This window comes from Lissotriton vulgaris, chromosome 2_1 (assembly GCF_964263255.1).
Source record: "Lissotriton vulgaris chromosome 2_1, aLisVul1.2, whole genome shotgun sequence".
NCBI classification, from domain to species: Eukaryota; Metazoa; Chordata; class Amphibia; order Caudata; family Salamandridae; genus Lissotriton; species Lissotriton vulgaris.
Genome location: NC_141687.1, coordinates 294,540 through 312,758, shown reverse-complemented (window position 1 = coordinate 312,758; position 18,219 = coordinate 294,540). Strand labels below are relative to the sequence as shown.

At 49.4% G+C, this 18,219-nt stretch overlaps 1 protein-coding gene across 1 annotated transcript in view; it reads right to left on the bottom strand.

Moving 5' to 3' along the window:
- LOC147729438 (uncharacterized) overlaps positions 1-17,229 on the bottom strand; it is a 64,427-nt gene extending 47,198 nt beyond the window's left edge. Inside the window, exons 1-2 of the mRNA XM_086959050.1 lie at positions 17,218-17,229; positions 15,628-15,822 (exon numbers count right to left, since the gene is read on the bottom strand). Coding sequence (XP_086815176.1) covers positions 15,628-15,822; positions 17,218-17,229 — 207 coding nt within the window. The remainder of the gene's footprint in view (positions 1-15,627; positions 15,823-17,217) is intronic.
- Positions 17,230-18,219: the final 990 nt, after the last annotated feature.

The following is an 18,219-nucleotide window of genomic DNA, read 5'->3' as shown; positions in this document are numbered from 1 at the left end:
GCAGGCCCGGCTGTAGCACTGGTGGCGCCTTGTGCAATCCTGTTTGTTGGCACCCCTGAATGACCATATTTGCCTCGGATTCCCTCACTATCACCCTTTAACATTGCCTCTCAAGTCTCCATAACCACTCTCCTGCTCGGATATATTTAATAAGGATTATAGCGCCACTCATACCAGTGTAGGGTGTCAGAGCACTTTACATCACTCACACATTACACAGAGACAGTCAATCATATGTGTGTAAACAGTGTATAGGAATGTTACATAAGTCAGAGGAATACAAGGTGTAGAAGTGACATGTAATCCATACTGATAGATAGTATAGTTTAAAAGTACTTGGTCTGCAGAAGCACCACCTCAGAATTTAAAACATACCACCATGGTTGGGGTTTATACTTAATATTAAGAATTGATTTTTTTGGTGGGCCAAAATGTACCCTTTTTGCAACATTATAACAATGAAACACTGGGAGAAAAATCGTAACGCTCTAATCTCTACCTTGCAGTTTGCATGCAGATTTTTGATGACAGTTATTAGCTCACTTTTCTATATTAGGATTTTAACATTGCAAGTAACAAAAGGATCTATCTGACAAGAGAACTCACCTAGTTACATTATATAAACTTTTTGATCTGCATGATACACGTTCTTTGCAGCAGGCACATTAACCCTATGCGCTACATTATGATGAGTCGAAATTTCCATTAGACAAACCTCCAATCTGATTCCACGAAGATCATTAATCACTGGAGTTATCTTGACATTTTTATTGTTGTCTGGAAATTGCCGGATGGAAGGAACGCTGCAGCAGGTGCGTTTAAAACTATAATATACCTGCAAACACAGCACCCCCTGAAGTCAGAACCCGGTGCAGCGGTGTGAGAAGTTGGCCTGGTATATAATGCTCACTAATTCTTAGTGATCACTTTGTACCATGCCAAGCAACCCTTATGATGATGGTTGTAATTCAACCTTGTAGACCAGTTATCCTAGTGGTAACGTGGACAAAGCAGTCTTAGGCTAAACTCTGAAAGGCATGTGAAGCCAGCTGTTATACCATACACAACCCCCTTGAATACCAAATGAAAGGGACACCACACAGATATATATTGAAAATATATATTGATTTATTAACTATAAAATCCCCTGGACTCTTTATGAGCACAGAAGCACAAGCGTTAAATCACAAGACAGTTTAAAATACACAAAAGTTGCACAATATGGATGAGCCCTAGGGGCCACCTAAACCATATACTAAGAAAGTGGTATAAGAGATACCAAGAGGAAAGTGAAGAGGCCTAGGGCCTTGGGAATCGCTGGAGCTATTCGAGACTAGCAGTGACTAAGTCGGGAGAGGCCCACGGGACTCGGGTGCAGTGTTCAAAGTGCACGCACTTTCCAATACAAAGTCTATGGTGCGTAAAAAGTACAAAGTTAGAAAGTTAGGAACCTTCCGAGTGACCTACGGAGTTAAAACTTTAGACACAGGCCCTTGAGATGTGTACCAGTGCAGGAGCACCGGCGGAGCTGAGTTACCTCACCCACAGGAAGCGGGTGCACAGGGTCGAAGTAGTGTCGGGTTTCGTCACGCTGGTCGATGGTGCTTGGAGCTGAAGATGCTGCAGGCGGCTCGATGAGAAGTGTTCCGGTGGATCCAAGGGTGGATCTGAAGATGTGAAGACCTGAAAGCAGAGGGGACAGTGTTCAAAGTCACTAGCCAGTGACTACCGTGGAACCAGATTGGAACCAGGCGATGTCGGGTGCAAACAGGCGTTGTCGGGTAGCTTCTTTCTGCAGCCACGTGGATACCCGGGGTCGAGGACGTCCAGAGTCAGTCACGAGCTGTCTCACGTAGGCTTCTCGCTGTTGGCGGTGTCGGCGACCTGATCGGAGCAAACAGGCCTTGGCAAATGCAAGCCACGCAGAAGTTGAAAGATGCTGTTCACTCGGACCAGCAAGGTCAGAGCGGGTGCTCCTTTTCACAGGAGCTGGGGTAGGTCTGGAGCAACCAGACCTGCTGTGTAAATCTTCGGGTTCGTCGCCAAGATGGCCGCTGACCACGTGGCTAGTGGCCGGGATGGCGCGTCGAGTGGCACAATGCAAAAGGGCCCCACGCAGATCGTGGAGATGCTGGAGGGCTGATCTTCGGTGCAAGGGCTGCTCGGTGGTGGGGGTTCTCAGTCCCCAAAGCACAACGTCGAGGATGCCTCAGAAGCTGCGCAGTCAGCTTTTCGAGTGTCTTCCAAGAGGTCCGGTCCCACGTCACTCGGTGCCTCCACGCGTCCCTTCTTTGCAGGGACTGTGGATCGGGCTCTGAGAGGTCTGGGAGTCTGGTTCTTGTCGGGCTCTGGGCTCGGGCTCCGGCGGGAGGCGGCGGCAAAGCAGATGTCGAGTTGCTGGTTGGTACCTGTGTTCACAGGGTGGCCACTCCTAGGCCACAAGGGAGATTCTCTTCAGTCTTCTGTGCAGCAGAATGTCGAAGTCCAGTCTTCTTCTTAGTTTTAAGTTGATTCAGGATGATCTGCTGTGCAATGGCACTGCTCCCACTCTTATTCCAATCTGAGGGGTGGATCTCCTGCTAGGTCCCTCCTCTGGGAGGAACCAGGAAGGGGGGCGGTTACACCCCCTTTCCTTTGTCCAGCTCCGCGCCAGGCCTGGGTCTGGAAAGTCCCAGGACCGGTTTGGACTGGCCTATGCACGGGGACACCTTGTGTGCCCGGGCATGTCTGATTCTATTCAGCCCTGTCCTACCCAATACACAAAACCCTGTCTGGGGTGGTGCTCGCACCTCCCCAGGCAGGAAACCCTTTGTCCAGGCCACCATCTGCCGAGTTTCGGTCAGCAGCAGGAGGCCAGACTCGTGTCTGTGGTGGCAGCATCCATTTTGTGATGCTGAGGCTCTGTTTAACTTTAACCGGGGTTAAGGCTACACACATGTCGTGTCCCTCTAGAAGGGTGGAATGCTATCCCCGTCGCCAGAATTGGCGAGGGGATAGTATTCCAATTCGTATGACACCTTACTCGACATGTTTTGATAAAGCCAAACCAAAGATAGCATTTAACCGCGAGGATTATAATGCACTTAAGAGTATATGGTATGGCAATATCCCGGAACAGCTCAGGGAGTGGTTCCCGACAGCTGCAGACAGGCTCAGCTCATGCTAGAGCACCATCTCACATATTTCCAAGCACTCTGCCTCCAGGATTGATGAGGCCTTCCATAGGAGTGGCTGATAGGAACATATGTGTCCAGTTTAGGGTTAGGCACAGACATACTGTACCTAAGTAAGAGGTGGTTACACCGACTTACCCCAGCTGAGTGATCAGCCAGTTGTGTCAAATATGGAGGCCAGGCCAGGGGTGGCATAATACATGCTGCAGCCCCTGGTAGGCCTTGGATACACCTATGCCCTGGGTACCTAAGGTACACTACTACAGGGGCTCACAAGGTGAACCAGTTCCAATTCGTAATGCACCTAGAGTGCATTGGCAGTAATTTAGAGAGAGAACAGCAGGCTGTGGGTCTGATTAGCAGGCCCACAGCCACATTAAGTCAGAAACCAGTGAAGCAAAAAGCAAAAATTTGGGGTGACCATAGGATAGCAGACCCTACTCTCCTACATAACCCCCCCCCAAACGCAGGGACATTAGACTAACCTTGACCAGTTGTGTCTTCATGTTCTAAGTGGAAGTACCTGGAGAGACCATCTGCGTTGCCATGGTCAGTCCCTGGGCGGTGCTCCACTGTAAAGTCCATCCCCTGTAGGGAAATGGACCACCTGAGTAGTTTGGGGTTTTCACCCTTCATCTGATTAAGCCATAGGAGGGGCTTATGGTCGGTCTGAATCTTGAAGTGAGTACCAAACAAGTATGGTCTCAACTTCTTCAGGGCCCACACCACAGCAAAGGCCTCCCTCTCTATAGCTGACCAACGTTTCTCTCTGGGGGCCAGCCTTCTGCTAATGAAAGCAATGGGCTGGTCCTGGCCATCTGCATTAAGCTGTGAAAGCACTGCTCCCACTCCCAACTCAGAAGCATCTGTTTGGACAATGAACTCTCTTGAGTAGTCAGGACTCTTCAGGATAGGTGCAGAGCACATGGCCTTCTTCAGGTCATCAAATGCCTTTTGACAGATTTCTGTCCACTGAACCTTTTTGGGCATCTTCTTAGATGTCAGATCATTAAGAGGAGTCACAATGGACCCATAGTTCTTAACAAACTTCCTGTAGTACCCAGTCAGGCCCAAGAAAGCTCTGACCTGAGTCTGGGTAGTTGGAGGGGACCAGTCCTTGATGGTCTGGATTTTACTCTCCAGTGGTTGAACTTGGCCTCCACCTACAAGGTGGCCCAGGTATACAACCTTGCTCTGCCCTATCTGGCACTTTGTTGCCTTGATAGTGAGGCCTGCCTTCTGCAGAGCCTCAAGCACTTCCTTCAGGTGGACCAGGTGATCCTCCCAGGTGGAGCTAAAGACAGCAATATCGTCCAGATAAGCTGCACAAAAGTCATCCAACCCAGTGAGGACTTGATTCACCAACCTTTGGAAGGTGGCAGGTGCATTTTTCAAACCAAAGGGCATCACCACAAACTGATAATGCCCACTAGGGGTAGAAAATGCTGTTTTGGCTTTAGACTCCTCAGCTAACCTGATTTGCCAGTAGCCAGCTGTCAAGTCAAATGTGCTCAAATATTTGGCAGAAGCCAACTTGTCAATGAGCTCATCTGCCCTTGGAATAGGGTGTGCATCTGTCCTGGTGACAGCATTGAGTCCTCTGTAATCCACACAGAACCTCATCTCTCTCTTGCCATCTTTGGTGTGAGGTTTGGGGACCAGAACCACTGGGCTAGCCCAGGGGCTCTCTGAAGGCTCAATGACACCTAATTCCAGAATCTTTTGCACCTCAGTCTTTATACAGTCCCTGACGTGGTCAGGTTGCCTGTAAATCTTGCTCTTTACAGGAAGACTGTCACCAGTGTCCACCACATGGGTACACCAGTTAGTCTGACTGGGGGTCAATGAGAACATATGCCTGTATGCCTGTAGAACTTGTCTGCAGTCATGTTGCTGATGTTCAGTGAGGCTGCCACCTAAGGCCACACCATCAACTGAGCCATCCTCAGGGTTCTGAGTGAGCAGGTCTGGGAGAGGGTCACTCTCTTCCTCCTGTCCCTCATCTGTAGCCATGAGCAAGCCCATGTCTGCCCTGCTGACATATGCCTTCAATCTGTTTACATGGAGCACCCTGTGGGGGCTCCTGGGAGTTCCTAGGTCTACCAAGTAGGTAACCTCTCCCTTCTTCTCCAGAATTGTATGGGGTCCAGACCATTTGTCTTGGAGTGCTGCTGGGGCCACTGGCTCCAACACCCATACCTTCTGTCCAGGCTGAAATTCAACAAGGACAGCCTTTTGGTCATGCCAAGCTTTTTGTAATTCTTGGCTAGCCTCAAGGTTTTTGGATGCCTTTTCCATGTACTCTGCCATCCTGGAGCGGAGACCAAGTACATAGTCCACTATGTCTTGCTTAGGCTTTTTGAGAGGTAACTCCCATCCTTCCTTCACTAGACATAGGGGTCCTCTTACAGGGTGCCCAAACAACAATTCAAAGGGGCTGAAGCCAACCCCCTTTTGAGGGACCTCTCTGTAAGCGAACAAAAGGCAGGGCAGCAGGATGTCCCATCTTCGCCTGAGCTTTTCAGGTAATCCTTTAATCATGCCCTTTAGGGTCTTGTTAAATCTCTCAACAAGCCCATTGCATTGTGGGTGATAAGGAGTGGTGAACTTGTAGTTGACACCACATTCCTTCCACATAGCTGTCAAATATCCAGACATGAAGTTGGCACCTCTATCTGATATTACCTCCTTAGGAAACCCCACTCTGGAGAAAACTCCAAGTAAGGCCCTGGCCACAACAGGAGCTGTTGTGGTCCTAAGTGGAATTGCCTCTGGGTACCTGGTGGCATGATCCACTACCACCAGTATGAATCTGTGCCCAGATGCTGTAGGGGGATCCATTGGACCAACAATATCAATCCCCACTCTTTCAAAGGGAACCCCCACCACAGGTAGTGGTATCAGGGGGGCTTTTGTTGTTCCACCTGCTTTACCACTGGCTTGGCAGGTTTCACAGGAGCGACAAAACTCCTTGGTGTCTTCAGACATGTGAGGCCAGTGAAAGTGAGGGACAAGCCTGTCCCAGGTCTTGTTCTGGCCTAGGTGTCCTGCTAAAGGAATATCATGGGCCAAGGTGAGTAGGAAGCCCCTAAATTGCAGAGGTATAACCAACCTCCTGGTAGCACCAGGCTTGGGGTCTCTAGCCTCTGAATAAAGGAGTCCATCGTCCCAATATACTTTATGGGCACCTTGAGCATTCCCAGCAGCCTCAGCAGCAGCCTGCTGTCTGAGGGGTTCAAGAGAAGGACAGGTTAACTGAGCCTGCCCCAAGTCTGCCCTAGAAGGTCCCCCTGTCCCCAGAAACTCAACCTGATCAGGCTCAAGTTCTTCAGAGACAGTTCCTTCAGGGGTCTCAAGATCAGTTTCCTGTGAAGCCTGATCCTCACTTGTAGGCAGTTGGGAAGGGAAAGCCTTAATCCTCCTGTTCTTTCTCTTGGGAGGTGCTTGGTCCATTGTTCCAGGATCCAAGACCTGAGGTTCAGAGAGGCACTTTTTGGCCTGTGACCTGGTCACAGCAAGGACATGTGATGATATCCCTAACATCTCTGCATGAGTCCTGTACTCAACTTCTGACCATAGAGAGTTCTCCAGGTCATTGCCCAACAAACATTCTACTGGGAGATCAGCACTAACGACAACCTTCTTTAGGCCAGTTACCCCTCCCCAGGAAAAGTTAACAAGTGCCACACTATGTGTAGTAGTGACATTGCTGGCATTGGTCACCAGGTAATCATCGCCTGGCATGTATTGTCCAGGGTCCACAAAGTTAGGTGTCACCATAGTGACACTGGCACATGTGTCCCTGTAAGCTTGAGCCACTTTATTGTTGATTAAAGGTGTCTGTCTGTATTTGCCCAGATTACTGGGACTTATGTCAGGGGCCAAATCTATGTCCCCTTCACAAACCTGAACAGCCTGTGTAAGGGTTCTGACTAGGTCAGAATCTCCTTCAGTTCCCAAAGTGATACCCACTAATCCCTTGGCTTGAGGACCAGCACTGCTAACTGTACTAGTGGGTGCAGGTGCCTTAGGGGCTGCAGTGCTGGGGGCTCCACCCTTTTTACACTCACTTGTCCAGTGAGAGGTGTTTTTACAAGTTTTACACCAGGGTTTCTTCTGACCTTCTTTCTTCTTCTTCTTGGAAGTTTGGGACCCACCCTCTGTCTCAGTTTGGGGCCCTGTTGAAAACTTCTGGTCTTTAGCTTTCTGCTCCCCACCCTTCTGGTCTGTTTTCTTCTGGTCACCACCCTGGTTCTGGTTCTGGTTCTTTTGCTTAACTCTGGTTCTTACCCATTTATCTGCCCTCTTTCCCAATTCTTGGGGAGAGGTCAAATCTGAGTCAACCAAATGTTGATGCAACTGCTGGTTCTGACAGTTATTTAAAATTTGTTCTCTCATCAGCAAATTATACAATCCTTCATAGTCTGTAACCTTGCTTCCCAGCAACCATCCCTCCAGAGCCTTAGTGGCACACTCAACAAATTCAGACCAGTCCTGAGTCTGTGTCTTCTGGGTATCTCTGAACATTAACCTGTACTGTTCAGTGGTTAAGCCTAACCCATCAATCAGAGCACTCTTCAGGACCAGGTAGTTTCTAGAATCCCCATCACTAACTGTGAGGAGTCTGTCTCGGCCTCTACCTTCAAAGGAGAGCCACAAGATTGCTGCCCACTGCTCCTGAGGAATCTGCTGTACTCTGCAGGCTCTCTCCATTGCAGTAATCCATTTATGGATATCATCCCCAGCTTTGTAGGGGGGCACAATCTTACTCAGGTTTCTGTTATCAAAAGACCTGTCTTTATCCTTGTGGATATTGCTGCCACCAGTGGGTTCTATTACCCCACTCTCTCTAGGCTGTCTTGCTCTAGCAAGTTTCTCTTAAGCCAGGGCAATCTCTAACTCTTGTCTCTGGACTCTCAATTCAGCCTCTCTAATTTGAGTTTCTCTCAATTTGGTCTCATGTTCCCTTCTCTGAGGGCTAGTCATCTCCCTTCTGGGGTGACCATGAGAACCTCTAGAGACATGGGAGGTATTGGATTCACCTGAGTGATTCCTCCTCCTCCTATGCCCCTGGTTAAGTCCACCTGGGGGTCTGAATGGGTTGTTACCTGATTCAGTCCCAAATAGGCTTAAGTTAGCCTGGTTCAGTCTACTGACCAGCACCTGACTATCTCTGTCATCATCTGACTCACTGCTTTCCACCTCCTCCTCCTCTTCCTCTTCCTCTACATCTACCTGAGGAGCTCCAGTGGTGGAGGCTTCCTCATCTACCAGGATGATAGGGGCAGGGGTGTCTACAGTGTCATCCTCTGAAGGATGGCCTCCTTCAGCATCCCCTGTGGGGTTTGCCTTGGAGGGCTTTAGAGTCTCAGACTGGTCTAAGAGCTCTCTTAGGTGGTCTGTAGTAGGGTAAGGCCCTGTCTTCAGACCCCTTAAGACACAAAGCTGTCTTAATTTCTTAAAGGAAAAAATAGCAAATTTGGATGGTGCCCTTGGAGGGTCACTCTCAACAGAGACATTCCCAGTGGAACCCTCTGCTCCAGACATTGCTCTAGTGTGGGTGGATGTGTTGCAATCTACCTACACTGGTGTTTACCTACTAAACCTATCTAGTAGTTGTAGCTAGGGTGTGCTACTCCCTTTTCTCTACAACAACTAAGTTCAGTAGAACTTAAGTATACTAGTCTTGTTTTATATGTACCTAGCGGGTACCTGTATGATCTTTCAAATGATAATCTCAAAGATTGTAATGGTAAAACAACAGCAAGCTCAGATCCCACCGCTGCCACCAATGTGAGAAGTTGGCCTGGTATATAATGCTCACTAATTCTTAGTGATCACTTTGTACCATGCCAAGCAACCCTTATGATGATGGTTGTAATTCAACCTTGTAGACCAGTTATCCTAGTGGTAACGTGGACAAAGCAGTCTTAGGCTAAACTCTGAAAGGCATGTGAAGCCAGCTGTTATACCATACACAACCCCCTTGAATACCAAATGAAAGGGACACCACACAGATATATATTGAAAATATATATTGATTTATTAACTATAAAATCCCCTGGACTCTTTATGAGCACAGAAGCACAAGCGTTAAATCACAAGACAGTTTAAAATACACAAAAGTTGCACAATATGGATGAGCCCTAGGGGCCACCTAAACCATATACTAAGAAAGTGGTATAAGAGATACCAAGAGGAAAGTGAAGAGGCCTAGGGCCTTGGGAATCGCTGGAGCTATTCGAGACTAGCAGTGACTAAGTCGGGAGAGGCCCACGGGACTCGGGTGCAGTGTTCAAAGTGCACGCACTTTCCAATACAAAGTCTATGGTGCGTAAAAAGTACAAAGTTAGAAAGTTAGGAACCTTCCGAGTGACCTACGGAGTTAAAACTTTAGACACAGGCCCTTGAGATGTGTACCAGTGCAGAAGCACCGGCGGAGCTGAGTTACCTCGCCCACAGGAAGCGGGTGCACAGGGTCGAAGTAGTGTCGGGTTTCGTCACGCTGGTCGATGGTGCTCGGAGCTGAAGATGCTGCAGGCGGCTCGATGAGAAGTGTTCCGGTGGATCCAAGGGTGGATCTGAAGATGTGAAGACCTGAAAGCAGAGGGGACAGTGTTCAAAGTCACTAGCCAGTGACTACCGTGGAACCAGATTGGAACCAGGCGATGTCGGGTGCAAACAGGCGTTGTCAGGTAGCTTCTTTCTGCAGCCACGTGGATACCCGGGGTCGAGGACGTCCAGGAGTCAGTCACGAGCTGTCCCACGTAGGCTTCTCGCTGTTGGCGGTGTCGGCGACCTGATCGGAGCAAACAGGCCTTGGCAAATGCAAGCCACGCAGAAGTTGAAAGATGCTGTTCACTCGGACCAGCAAGGTCAGAGCGGGTGCTCCTTTTCACAGGAGCTGGGGTAGGTCTGGAGCAACCAGACCTGCTGTGTAAATCTTCAGGTTCGTCGCCAAGATGGCCGCTGACCACGTGGCTAGTGGCCGGGATGGCGCGTCGAGTGGCACAATGCAAAAGGGCCCCACGCAGATCGTGGAGATGCTGGAGGGCTGATCTTCGGTGCAAGGGCTGCTCGGTGGTGGGGGTTCTCAGTCCCCAAAGCACAACGTCGAGGATGCCTCAGAAGCTGCGCAGTCAGCTTTTCGAGTGTCTTCCAAGAGGTCCGGTCCCACGTCACTCGGTGCCTCCACGGGTCCCTTCTTTGCAGGGACTGTGGATCGGGCTCTGAGAGGTCTGGGAGTCTGGTTCTTGTCGGGCTCTGGGCTCGGGCTCCGGCGGGAGGCGGCGGCAAAGCAGACGTCGAGTTGCTGGTTGGTACCTGTGTTCACAGGGTGGCCACTCCTAGGCCACAAGGGAGATTCTCTTCAGTCTTCTGTGCAGCAGAATGTCGAAGTCCAGTCTTCTTCTTAGTTTTAAGTTGATTCAGGATGATCTGCTGTGCAATGGCACTGCTCCCACTCTTATTCCAATCTGAGGGGTGGATCTCCTGCTAGGTCCCTCCTCTGGGAGGAACCAGGAAGGGGGGCGGTTACACCCCCTTTCCTTTGTCCAGCTCCGCGCCAGGCCTGGGTCTGGAAAGTCCCAGGACCGGTTTGGACTGGCCTATGCACGGGGACACCTTGTGTGCCCCGGGCATGTCTGATTCTATTCAGCCCTGTCCTACCCAATACACAAAACCCTGTCTGGGGTGGTGCTCGCACCTCCCCAGGCAGGAAACCCTTTGTCCAGGCCACCATCTGCCGAGTTTCGGTCAGCAGCAGGAGGCCAGACTCGTGTCTGTGGTGGCAGCATCCATTTTGTGATGCTGAGGCTCTGTTTAACTTTAACCGGGGTTAAGGCTACACACATGTCGTGTCCCTCTAGAAGGGTGGAATGCTATCCCCGTCGCCAGAATTGGCGAGGGGATAGTATTCCAATTCGTATGACACCTTACTCGACATGTTTTGATAAAGCCAAACCAAAGATAGCATTTAACCGCGAGGATTATAATGCACTTAAGAGTATATGGTATGGCAATATCCCGGAACAGCTTAGGGAGTGGTTCCCGACAGCTGCAGACAGGCTCAGCTCATGCTAGAGCACCATCTCACATATTTCCAAGCACTCTGCCTCCAGGATTGATGAGGCCTTCCATAGGAGTGGCTGATAGGAACATATGTGTCCAGTTTAGGGTTAGGCACAGACATACTGTACCTAAGTAAGAGGTGGTTACACCGACTTACCCCAGCTGAGTGATCAGCCAGTTGTGTCAAATATGGAGGCCAGGCCAGGGGTGGCATAATACATGCTGCAGCCCCTGGTAGGCCTTGGATACACCTATGCCCTGGGTACCGAAGGTACACTACTACAGGGGTTCATAAGGTGAACCAGTTCCAATTCGTAATGCACCTAGAGTGCATTGGCAGTAATTTAGAGAGAGAACAGCAGGCTGTGGGTCTGATTAGCAGGCCCACAGCCACATTAAGTCAGAAACCAGTGAAGCTAAAAGCAAAAATTTGGGGTGACCATAGGATAGCAGACCCTACTCTCCTACAAGCGGCACGAGTCGCACCACCCTAGAGCCGACCCTGACTGAGAGTCAAGTGCTGAAGTGGTACTTAGCTCAGTTACTCAGAGCCCATAGTACTCCGGGTCCTGGATATCAGTAACTCCTGCTTTCCCCGTGGCCCTTGGAATAGGGTTCTGGCATCATGCATTTTAGACTATTCTACATCCCATAGTGCACTGGATTGCCACACATTAAGGGGCTTATTACGATGGTGTAACGATCACCACTGCTGAGCCGGAGGTGGCGACCATTATGCCATCGTAACGTGAAATACCCCCGCCATATTACGATGGTGGTGGGTATTGCGGCGGAGGTGAAGTCAGTCCGCCGCTTTTCCACCGGTCGGCAATCATTACAATTGCCAGGCGGGTGGATTTTGGCCACTAATATGGTGGCGGTGCCTAGAAGGCACCGCCAGCCATATTAGGATGTGTGTGGTGAAAGGCTGGCGGTATTTGGCTTTGGGTTCCTGTTGCGAGCCCCCGGGGAAGGTAGGGAGGTGCACTTGGGGGTACCCCCTGCAGTTCCCTGCTCATGGTGCCTGCCACATGGTGCAGGGAAATGCTGTGCATGCCCGTTTACCATTGCGGACGGTGCTGCAGCCAGCAGCGCATCACGTCTGGTGGTCAGTTCCATCAACGTTATGGTGGAGGGCGGACTGATGTCTGCCCATCATGATAATGAGCCTCTAAATTCTCTCTCAGATTAATTGTATACAGCATTAGGTTTTTTGTTTTTTCACCATAATCGTAGGCTTTTCTTGAATGTTTAAGAAGGGGTTCAAAATGCAAGCCTGGCCCATTGTCTTTGCCAATGCTTGTTATATATTTTGATAGTTTTATAAACCAAACAATAAATCATGTTCTGCCAGGGGCTCTTGGTGTGTTTTCAGACTGGCCAGGGACTCTCAATATGTGCTGTATCAAGTGTCTGGCTTCCAAGGGCATGGTCAGAGACTCTAGGCCTCTTTACAAGGCCCCGGTGCTGCCAGAATGTCCCTCTTAGTGATGGTCCGGCAACGCAGTCTGCAGGGTTATCTACAAGACCACATAAAACCACCCTGTGTGGCGTTACATGGCCTTGCAGATAAGTACTGAGGTGACGCAGCGCAAGTCGCTCCGACGCATCACCCAGCGAGAGGGCGGCCTGCCATGGGTGTTACTGTGGGTATTCCCACGTAACATCTATGGTATTTGGCACACTCCCAGAGGCAACGCATCACCCTACGAGAGGGCGGTGTGCCGTGGGTGTTACTGTAGGTGTTCCCACATAACGTCCATGGTATCTGACACACTCCCAGAGGCAACGGGTGTTACTGTGGGTGTTCCCACGTAAAATCTACGGTATTTGACACACTCCCAGAGGCGACGCATCACCCTGCGAGAGGGCCGCGTGCCGTGGGTGTTACTGTGGGTGTTCCCACGTAACGTCCATGGTATTAGACACAATCCCAGGGGCGAGGCATCACCCTGCGAGAGGGCGGCATGTAGTGGGTGTTACTGTGGGTGTTCCCATGTAACGTTCATGGTATTTGACACACTCCCAGAGGCGAGGCATCACCCTGCAAGAGGGAGGCGTGCCATTGGTGTTACTGTAGGTGTTCCCACGTAATGTCCATGGTATTTGACACCCTCCCAGAGGCACGGCATCACCCTGCGAGAGGGCGGCGTGCTGTGGGTGTTACTGTGGGTGTTCCCGCATAACGTCCATGGTATTTGACACACTCCCAGAGGCGAGGCATCACCCTGGGAGAGGGCGGTGTACCGTGGGTGTTACTGTGGGTGTTCCCACGTAACGTCCATGGTATTTGACACACTCCCAGAGGCAAGGTACCACCCTGCGAGAGGGCGGTGTGCCGTGGGTGTTACTGTGGGTATTCCCACCTAACGTCCATGGTATTTGACGCACTCCCACATTTATGAGATTTCATGAGCCTGGGAATGCGTCAAAAGCCGAGGCCTCCACACGGGAGTCATAAGGGAGTCACAATAAGAAGAAATACCTTTATTTTCCCTCGTTTTTCCCCTTTATATGTTTGCTGCATTCTACAGCATACATACAAAGTGGTGCCAGACCAAATGATAATTACCCGTAGGTGCAGTGTGTATGTCTCTCATACTGTATAAACATTACCACCTAGGGAAGTGTAATCCTACAAGGCTGCATGATAATTACTCCTAGGTTCAGCGTGACTCTCTCTCATACTCTAGAATGATTACCCACATTGGAAGTGTGGCCCTGCCAGGCAGTGGGATAATAACCCTAGGTGCAGAATAATTCTCTTGCACTGTGTGAGGATTACCTTGGCAGGAAGGATGGCTGTGTCAGTCTGTATGATAATTACCATATCATGCACCAAGACTGTCAAACACTATCAGGATTACCACCATAGGAAGTATGACCCTTCCATATGGTATGATAATTACCACTTGGTGAAGGGTGATTCCCCTATCCTGTTTGAGGATTAGCAATGTAGCAAGTACGACCCAGCCAGACATCATGATAACTACCCCTAGGTGCAGCATGACTCTCTCATAGTCTGTATGGGTTACCACCATTGGAGGTGTGGCCCTGCCAGACTGTATGATAATTACCCCAAAGTGCAGCCTGGCTCTCTCATACTGTATAAGCAGTATCCCCCGGGAAGTGTGACCTTGTAAGATTGTGTGATAATTACCACTAGGTGCAGAGTGATTTTCTCAGACTGTGTAAGGATTCCTACCATAGGAAGTGCAGCCCTTCCAGAGGGTATGGTACTATCCTCTAAGTGTAGCATGACTTTCTTATACTCTGTAAGGATTGGTGCCATAGGAAGTGTGACCCTCTAGATGCAGCGTGGCTGTGTCATACTGTGTAAGGATTACCGCTGTTGGAAGTGTGACCCTCTATGTGCAGCCTGGCTGTGTCATACTATGCAAGGATAATAGTTGTAGGAAGTGTGACCCTCTAGGTGCAGCGTTACTGTGTCATACTGTGTAAGGATTACCCCGGTAGGAAGTGGGACCATCTAGGTGCAGCCTGGCTGTGTCATACTATGTAAGGATTACCACGGTAGGACGAGTGACCCTCTAGGTGCCGTGTGGCTGTGTCATACTGTGTAAAGATTACCGCTGTAGGAAGTATGACCCTCTAGGTGCCACGTGGCTGTGTCATACTGTGTAAAGATTACCGCTGTGGCAAGTGTGACCCTCTAGGTGCAGCATTACTGTGTCATACCGTGTAAGGATTACCTCTGTAGGAAGTGCGACCCTCTAGGTGCAGCGTGTCTGTGTCACACTGTCCAAGGATTACCGCTGTAGAAAGTGAGACCCTCTAAGTGCAGCGTGACTGTGTCATACTGTGTAACGATTACAGCTGTGGCAAGTGTGACCCTCTACGTGCAGCGTGGCTGTGTCATACTGTGCAAGGTTTACCGCTGTAGAAAGTGTGACACTCTAAGTGCAGCGTGACTGTGTCATACTGTGTAACGATTACCGATGTGGCAAGTGTGACCCTCTATGTGCTGCGTGGCTGTGTCATACTGTTTAAGGATTAACGCTGTAGGAAGTGTGACTCTCTAGGTGCAGTGTTACTGTGTCATACTCTGTATGGATTACCGCTGAGGGAAGTGTGACCCTCTTGGTGCAGCGTTACTGTGTCATACTGTGTAAGGATTACCTCTGTAGGAAGTGTAGCCCTCTATGTGCAGGGTGACTCTGTCATACTCTGTGTGGATTACCGCTCTAGGAAGTGTGACCCTCTAGGTTCAGGGTGACTGTGTCATACTCTGTACAGATTACCGCTGTAGGAAGTGTGACTCTTTAGGTGCAGTGTTGCTGTGTCATACTCTGTATGGATTACCGCTGTAGCAAGTGTGACCCTCTAGGTGCAGCGTTACTCTGTCATACCATGTAAGGATTACCATTCTAGGAAGTATTCCCTGCCAGACGGGGTTGATAACCACGTCAAGCTGAAAGTTGACCCCATCAAACTGTATCACAATACCATCTCGAAGAAAGGCCTTGATAGACAGGATCAGAATTACCTGTGGGTGCAGATTGATCACTCCTCGGAGCACTGGTTGATGCCATTTGATCCTCAACAAATCAACAGGACTCTGTAAAGAGAAGAGTGTAAAGAAATGTGTTTTTATCTAATACAGACACAGGAAGTGGCCTAGAAAGGGCTGATGCAGCTGTACATGCTGCACACAGTAGATGAGGGGGGGCGCTAATGATCAGATACAATTTTGTTACTGGTGCAGTTTGCGTGAGATGGAGAGCTGCTGAGAGTCAAGATAACAGGCCAGCATCACCAACACCCATCTTCTGTGATGCATAAGAGCGAGGTGGAAAGGAGAGACACAGAAAGGCAGAGAGAGAGAGAGAAAAAAGAGATTTTTGTGCACAGGAAGGTGCTGGGAATAGAGAAACAAAAGACACACAGTTGATGGGTGGAATTCAGAACAAATCTAAACATTCACCCCCAGTCAAGAGATCTGGGTTACTTCCATCATTCTTGTGCTCACCAGGGCACTCCAGTTTAGACCTGGCCATATGCAAGTCAGTCTTGACCCTGTGCCTAATGGGAACAGTCCAACCCGAACTGCGAAGCCAGGTCCTCCCTGGACCAGAAACAAGCATCCTAGGACAGGTTTTGGGGTTTCATCCCTCATCAGCCAGGAAATCTTGAATCCAGTGGCACAGTGAGCCCGAGACCCACGTCTGGGCATACCAAGTGCACTTAGAGCGAGAAAGAAAAAGACACACAGTTGATGGACGAAATGCAGAACAAATCAAAACATTCACCCCCAGTCAAGATATCTGGGTTAAATCCTTCATTCCTATGCTCACCATGCCTCCCCAGTTTAGACCTGGCCATATGTAAATCAGCCTGGACCCTATGCCTAATGGGAACAGTCCCGCCCGAACTGCCAAGCCAGATTCTCCCTGGGCAGGAAACAAGCATCCTAGAGCGGTTTTAGCCCTCATCAGCCAGGATAGCTTAAATCGAGTGGCACAGTGAGCCCAGGACCCGCACCGCCAGTCAAGATACCTGGGTTAAATCCTTCATTCCTTTGCTGACTATGGCAACCCAGTTTAGACCTGGCCTTATGCAAATCAGTCTTGACCCTGTGCCTCAGGGGAACAGCCAAGCCCCAACTGCCAAGCCAGGTCCTCCCTGGACCGGAAACAAGCATCCTAGGAGCGGTTTTGGAATTTAACATGCATTTATAATGCAATAGGTCTCGCATTTGCGAGAGTTCGAGCTCCTAGCATTGTAAATGATATTGTTTTTTATTTGTGTGTTTTGAAAACCTGCAAGCGATGTTTAAACACACACTTTGTGCTTATAGTCCTTGCTTAGTTTTGTAACACTGTGAGGGTAAGATAGACTATATAGGCTGGAAGTAATGATAATGTTAATCAAGATATATGTGTTTTTGAGTAGAGCTTGCTATGTGGATTTGGCTGTTTGCACAGTGCAGTGTTAATGTTTTTTGTTTACTCACCGTCCTTGCCATGATTACATGTCGCAGTTCCCAGGAATGTACTGCATCCTTTTGGACTTTTTCAGATGGACAAGAGACCTGCTGACCCTGAACCCAGTACCTCTGCAATCAGCATACACACTGCTCAGACAACCGCACACACAGGAAGGCATAGCATGTACCCCAAACAAACCATTGCACAGACATAGCGTGTTCAATCAGGCAGTACACACTTTCTCTCACAAAACACACGTTTAGACACTCAGAGATGATGTACAGCGCACAAAAAGCTGCAGGCAGCTTCCCTCAAGCATGTCATCCGCGCACACTTAGGGGGATCTGTACAAGAACTGCCGCAAAATAATGCTAACGTTAGTTAGCGGCAATTTTCTTATTGACGCGTCCCGACGAAAACTATTGCCATGGTACAAACATATGTACAATACGTCGCTACATGGCGATAGTTTCTCATCACAGCAGGAAAAGTCCACGCTAACACCTGCGTAATGGCAATAAAAATGTTAACACCAACGTGAAAAAAGTGACGGCTGGCCAGTCAGCGATCAGAAAATGCATGCTAATCAGGGTGATGCCACTTTTTTCATGTTTCAATTAACTGTAAAACACCCGCAAAGTTCTCAAAACACCCAAAAAAACAAAAAGGAGAAGCATCATGGAGGAAGCTAGACCCAGTAAGGCAGGAGAGAACAAACCCCTAAAACCGTCGCACAGCCAGGCGGACCAGACAGAGACCCAGGAAAATAGGAAGAGGAAATCCAGGTTCAGCAGAAGGAAAATTAGATCCTGATTACGGAGGTGACAGACAAACAACACCAGCTGTTTGTCAGCTCTTTGGTGTAACTGGGGCCAGAAAATGCAATATGGCAGTCCATTGTAGCCAAGGTGAATGCTGTAGCAGACATCAAGAGGACAGTGACCGACTGCAAGAAACAGTGGCATGATGCGAAGCACAAGAACAAGTAGAATGTTAAATAGCTAAATCACACAAACAACATCCCGGAT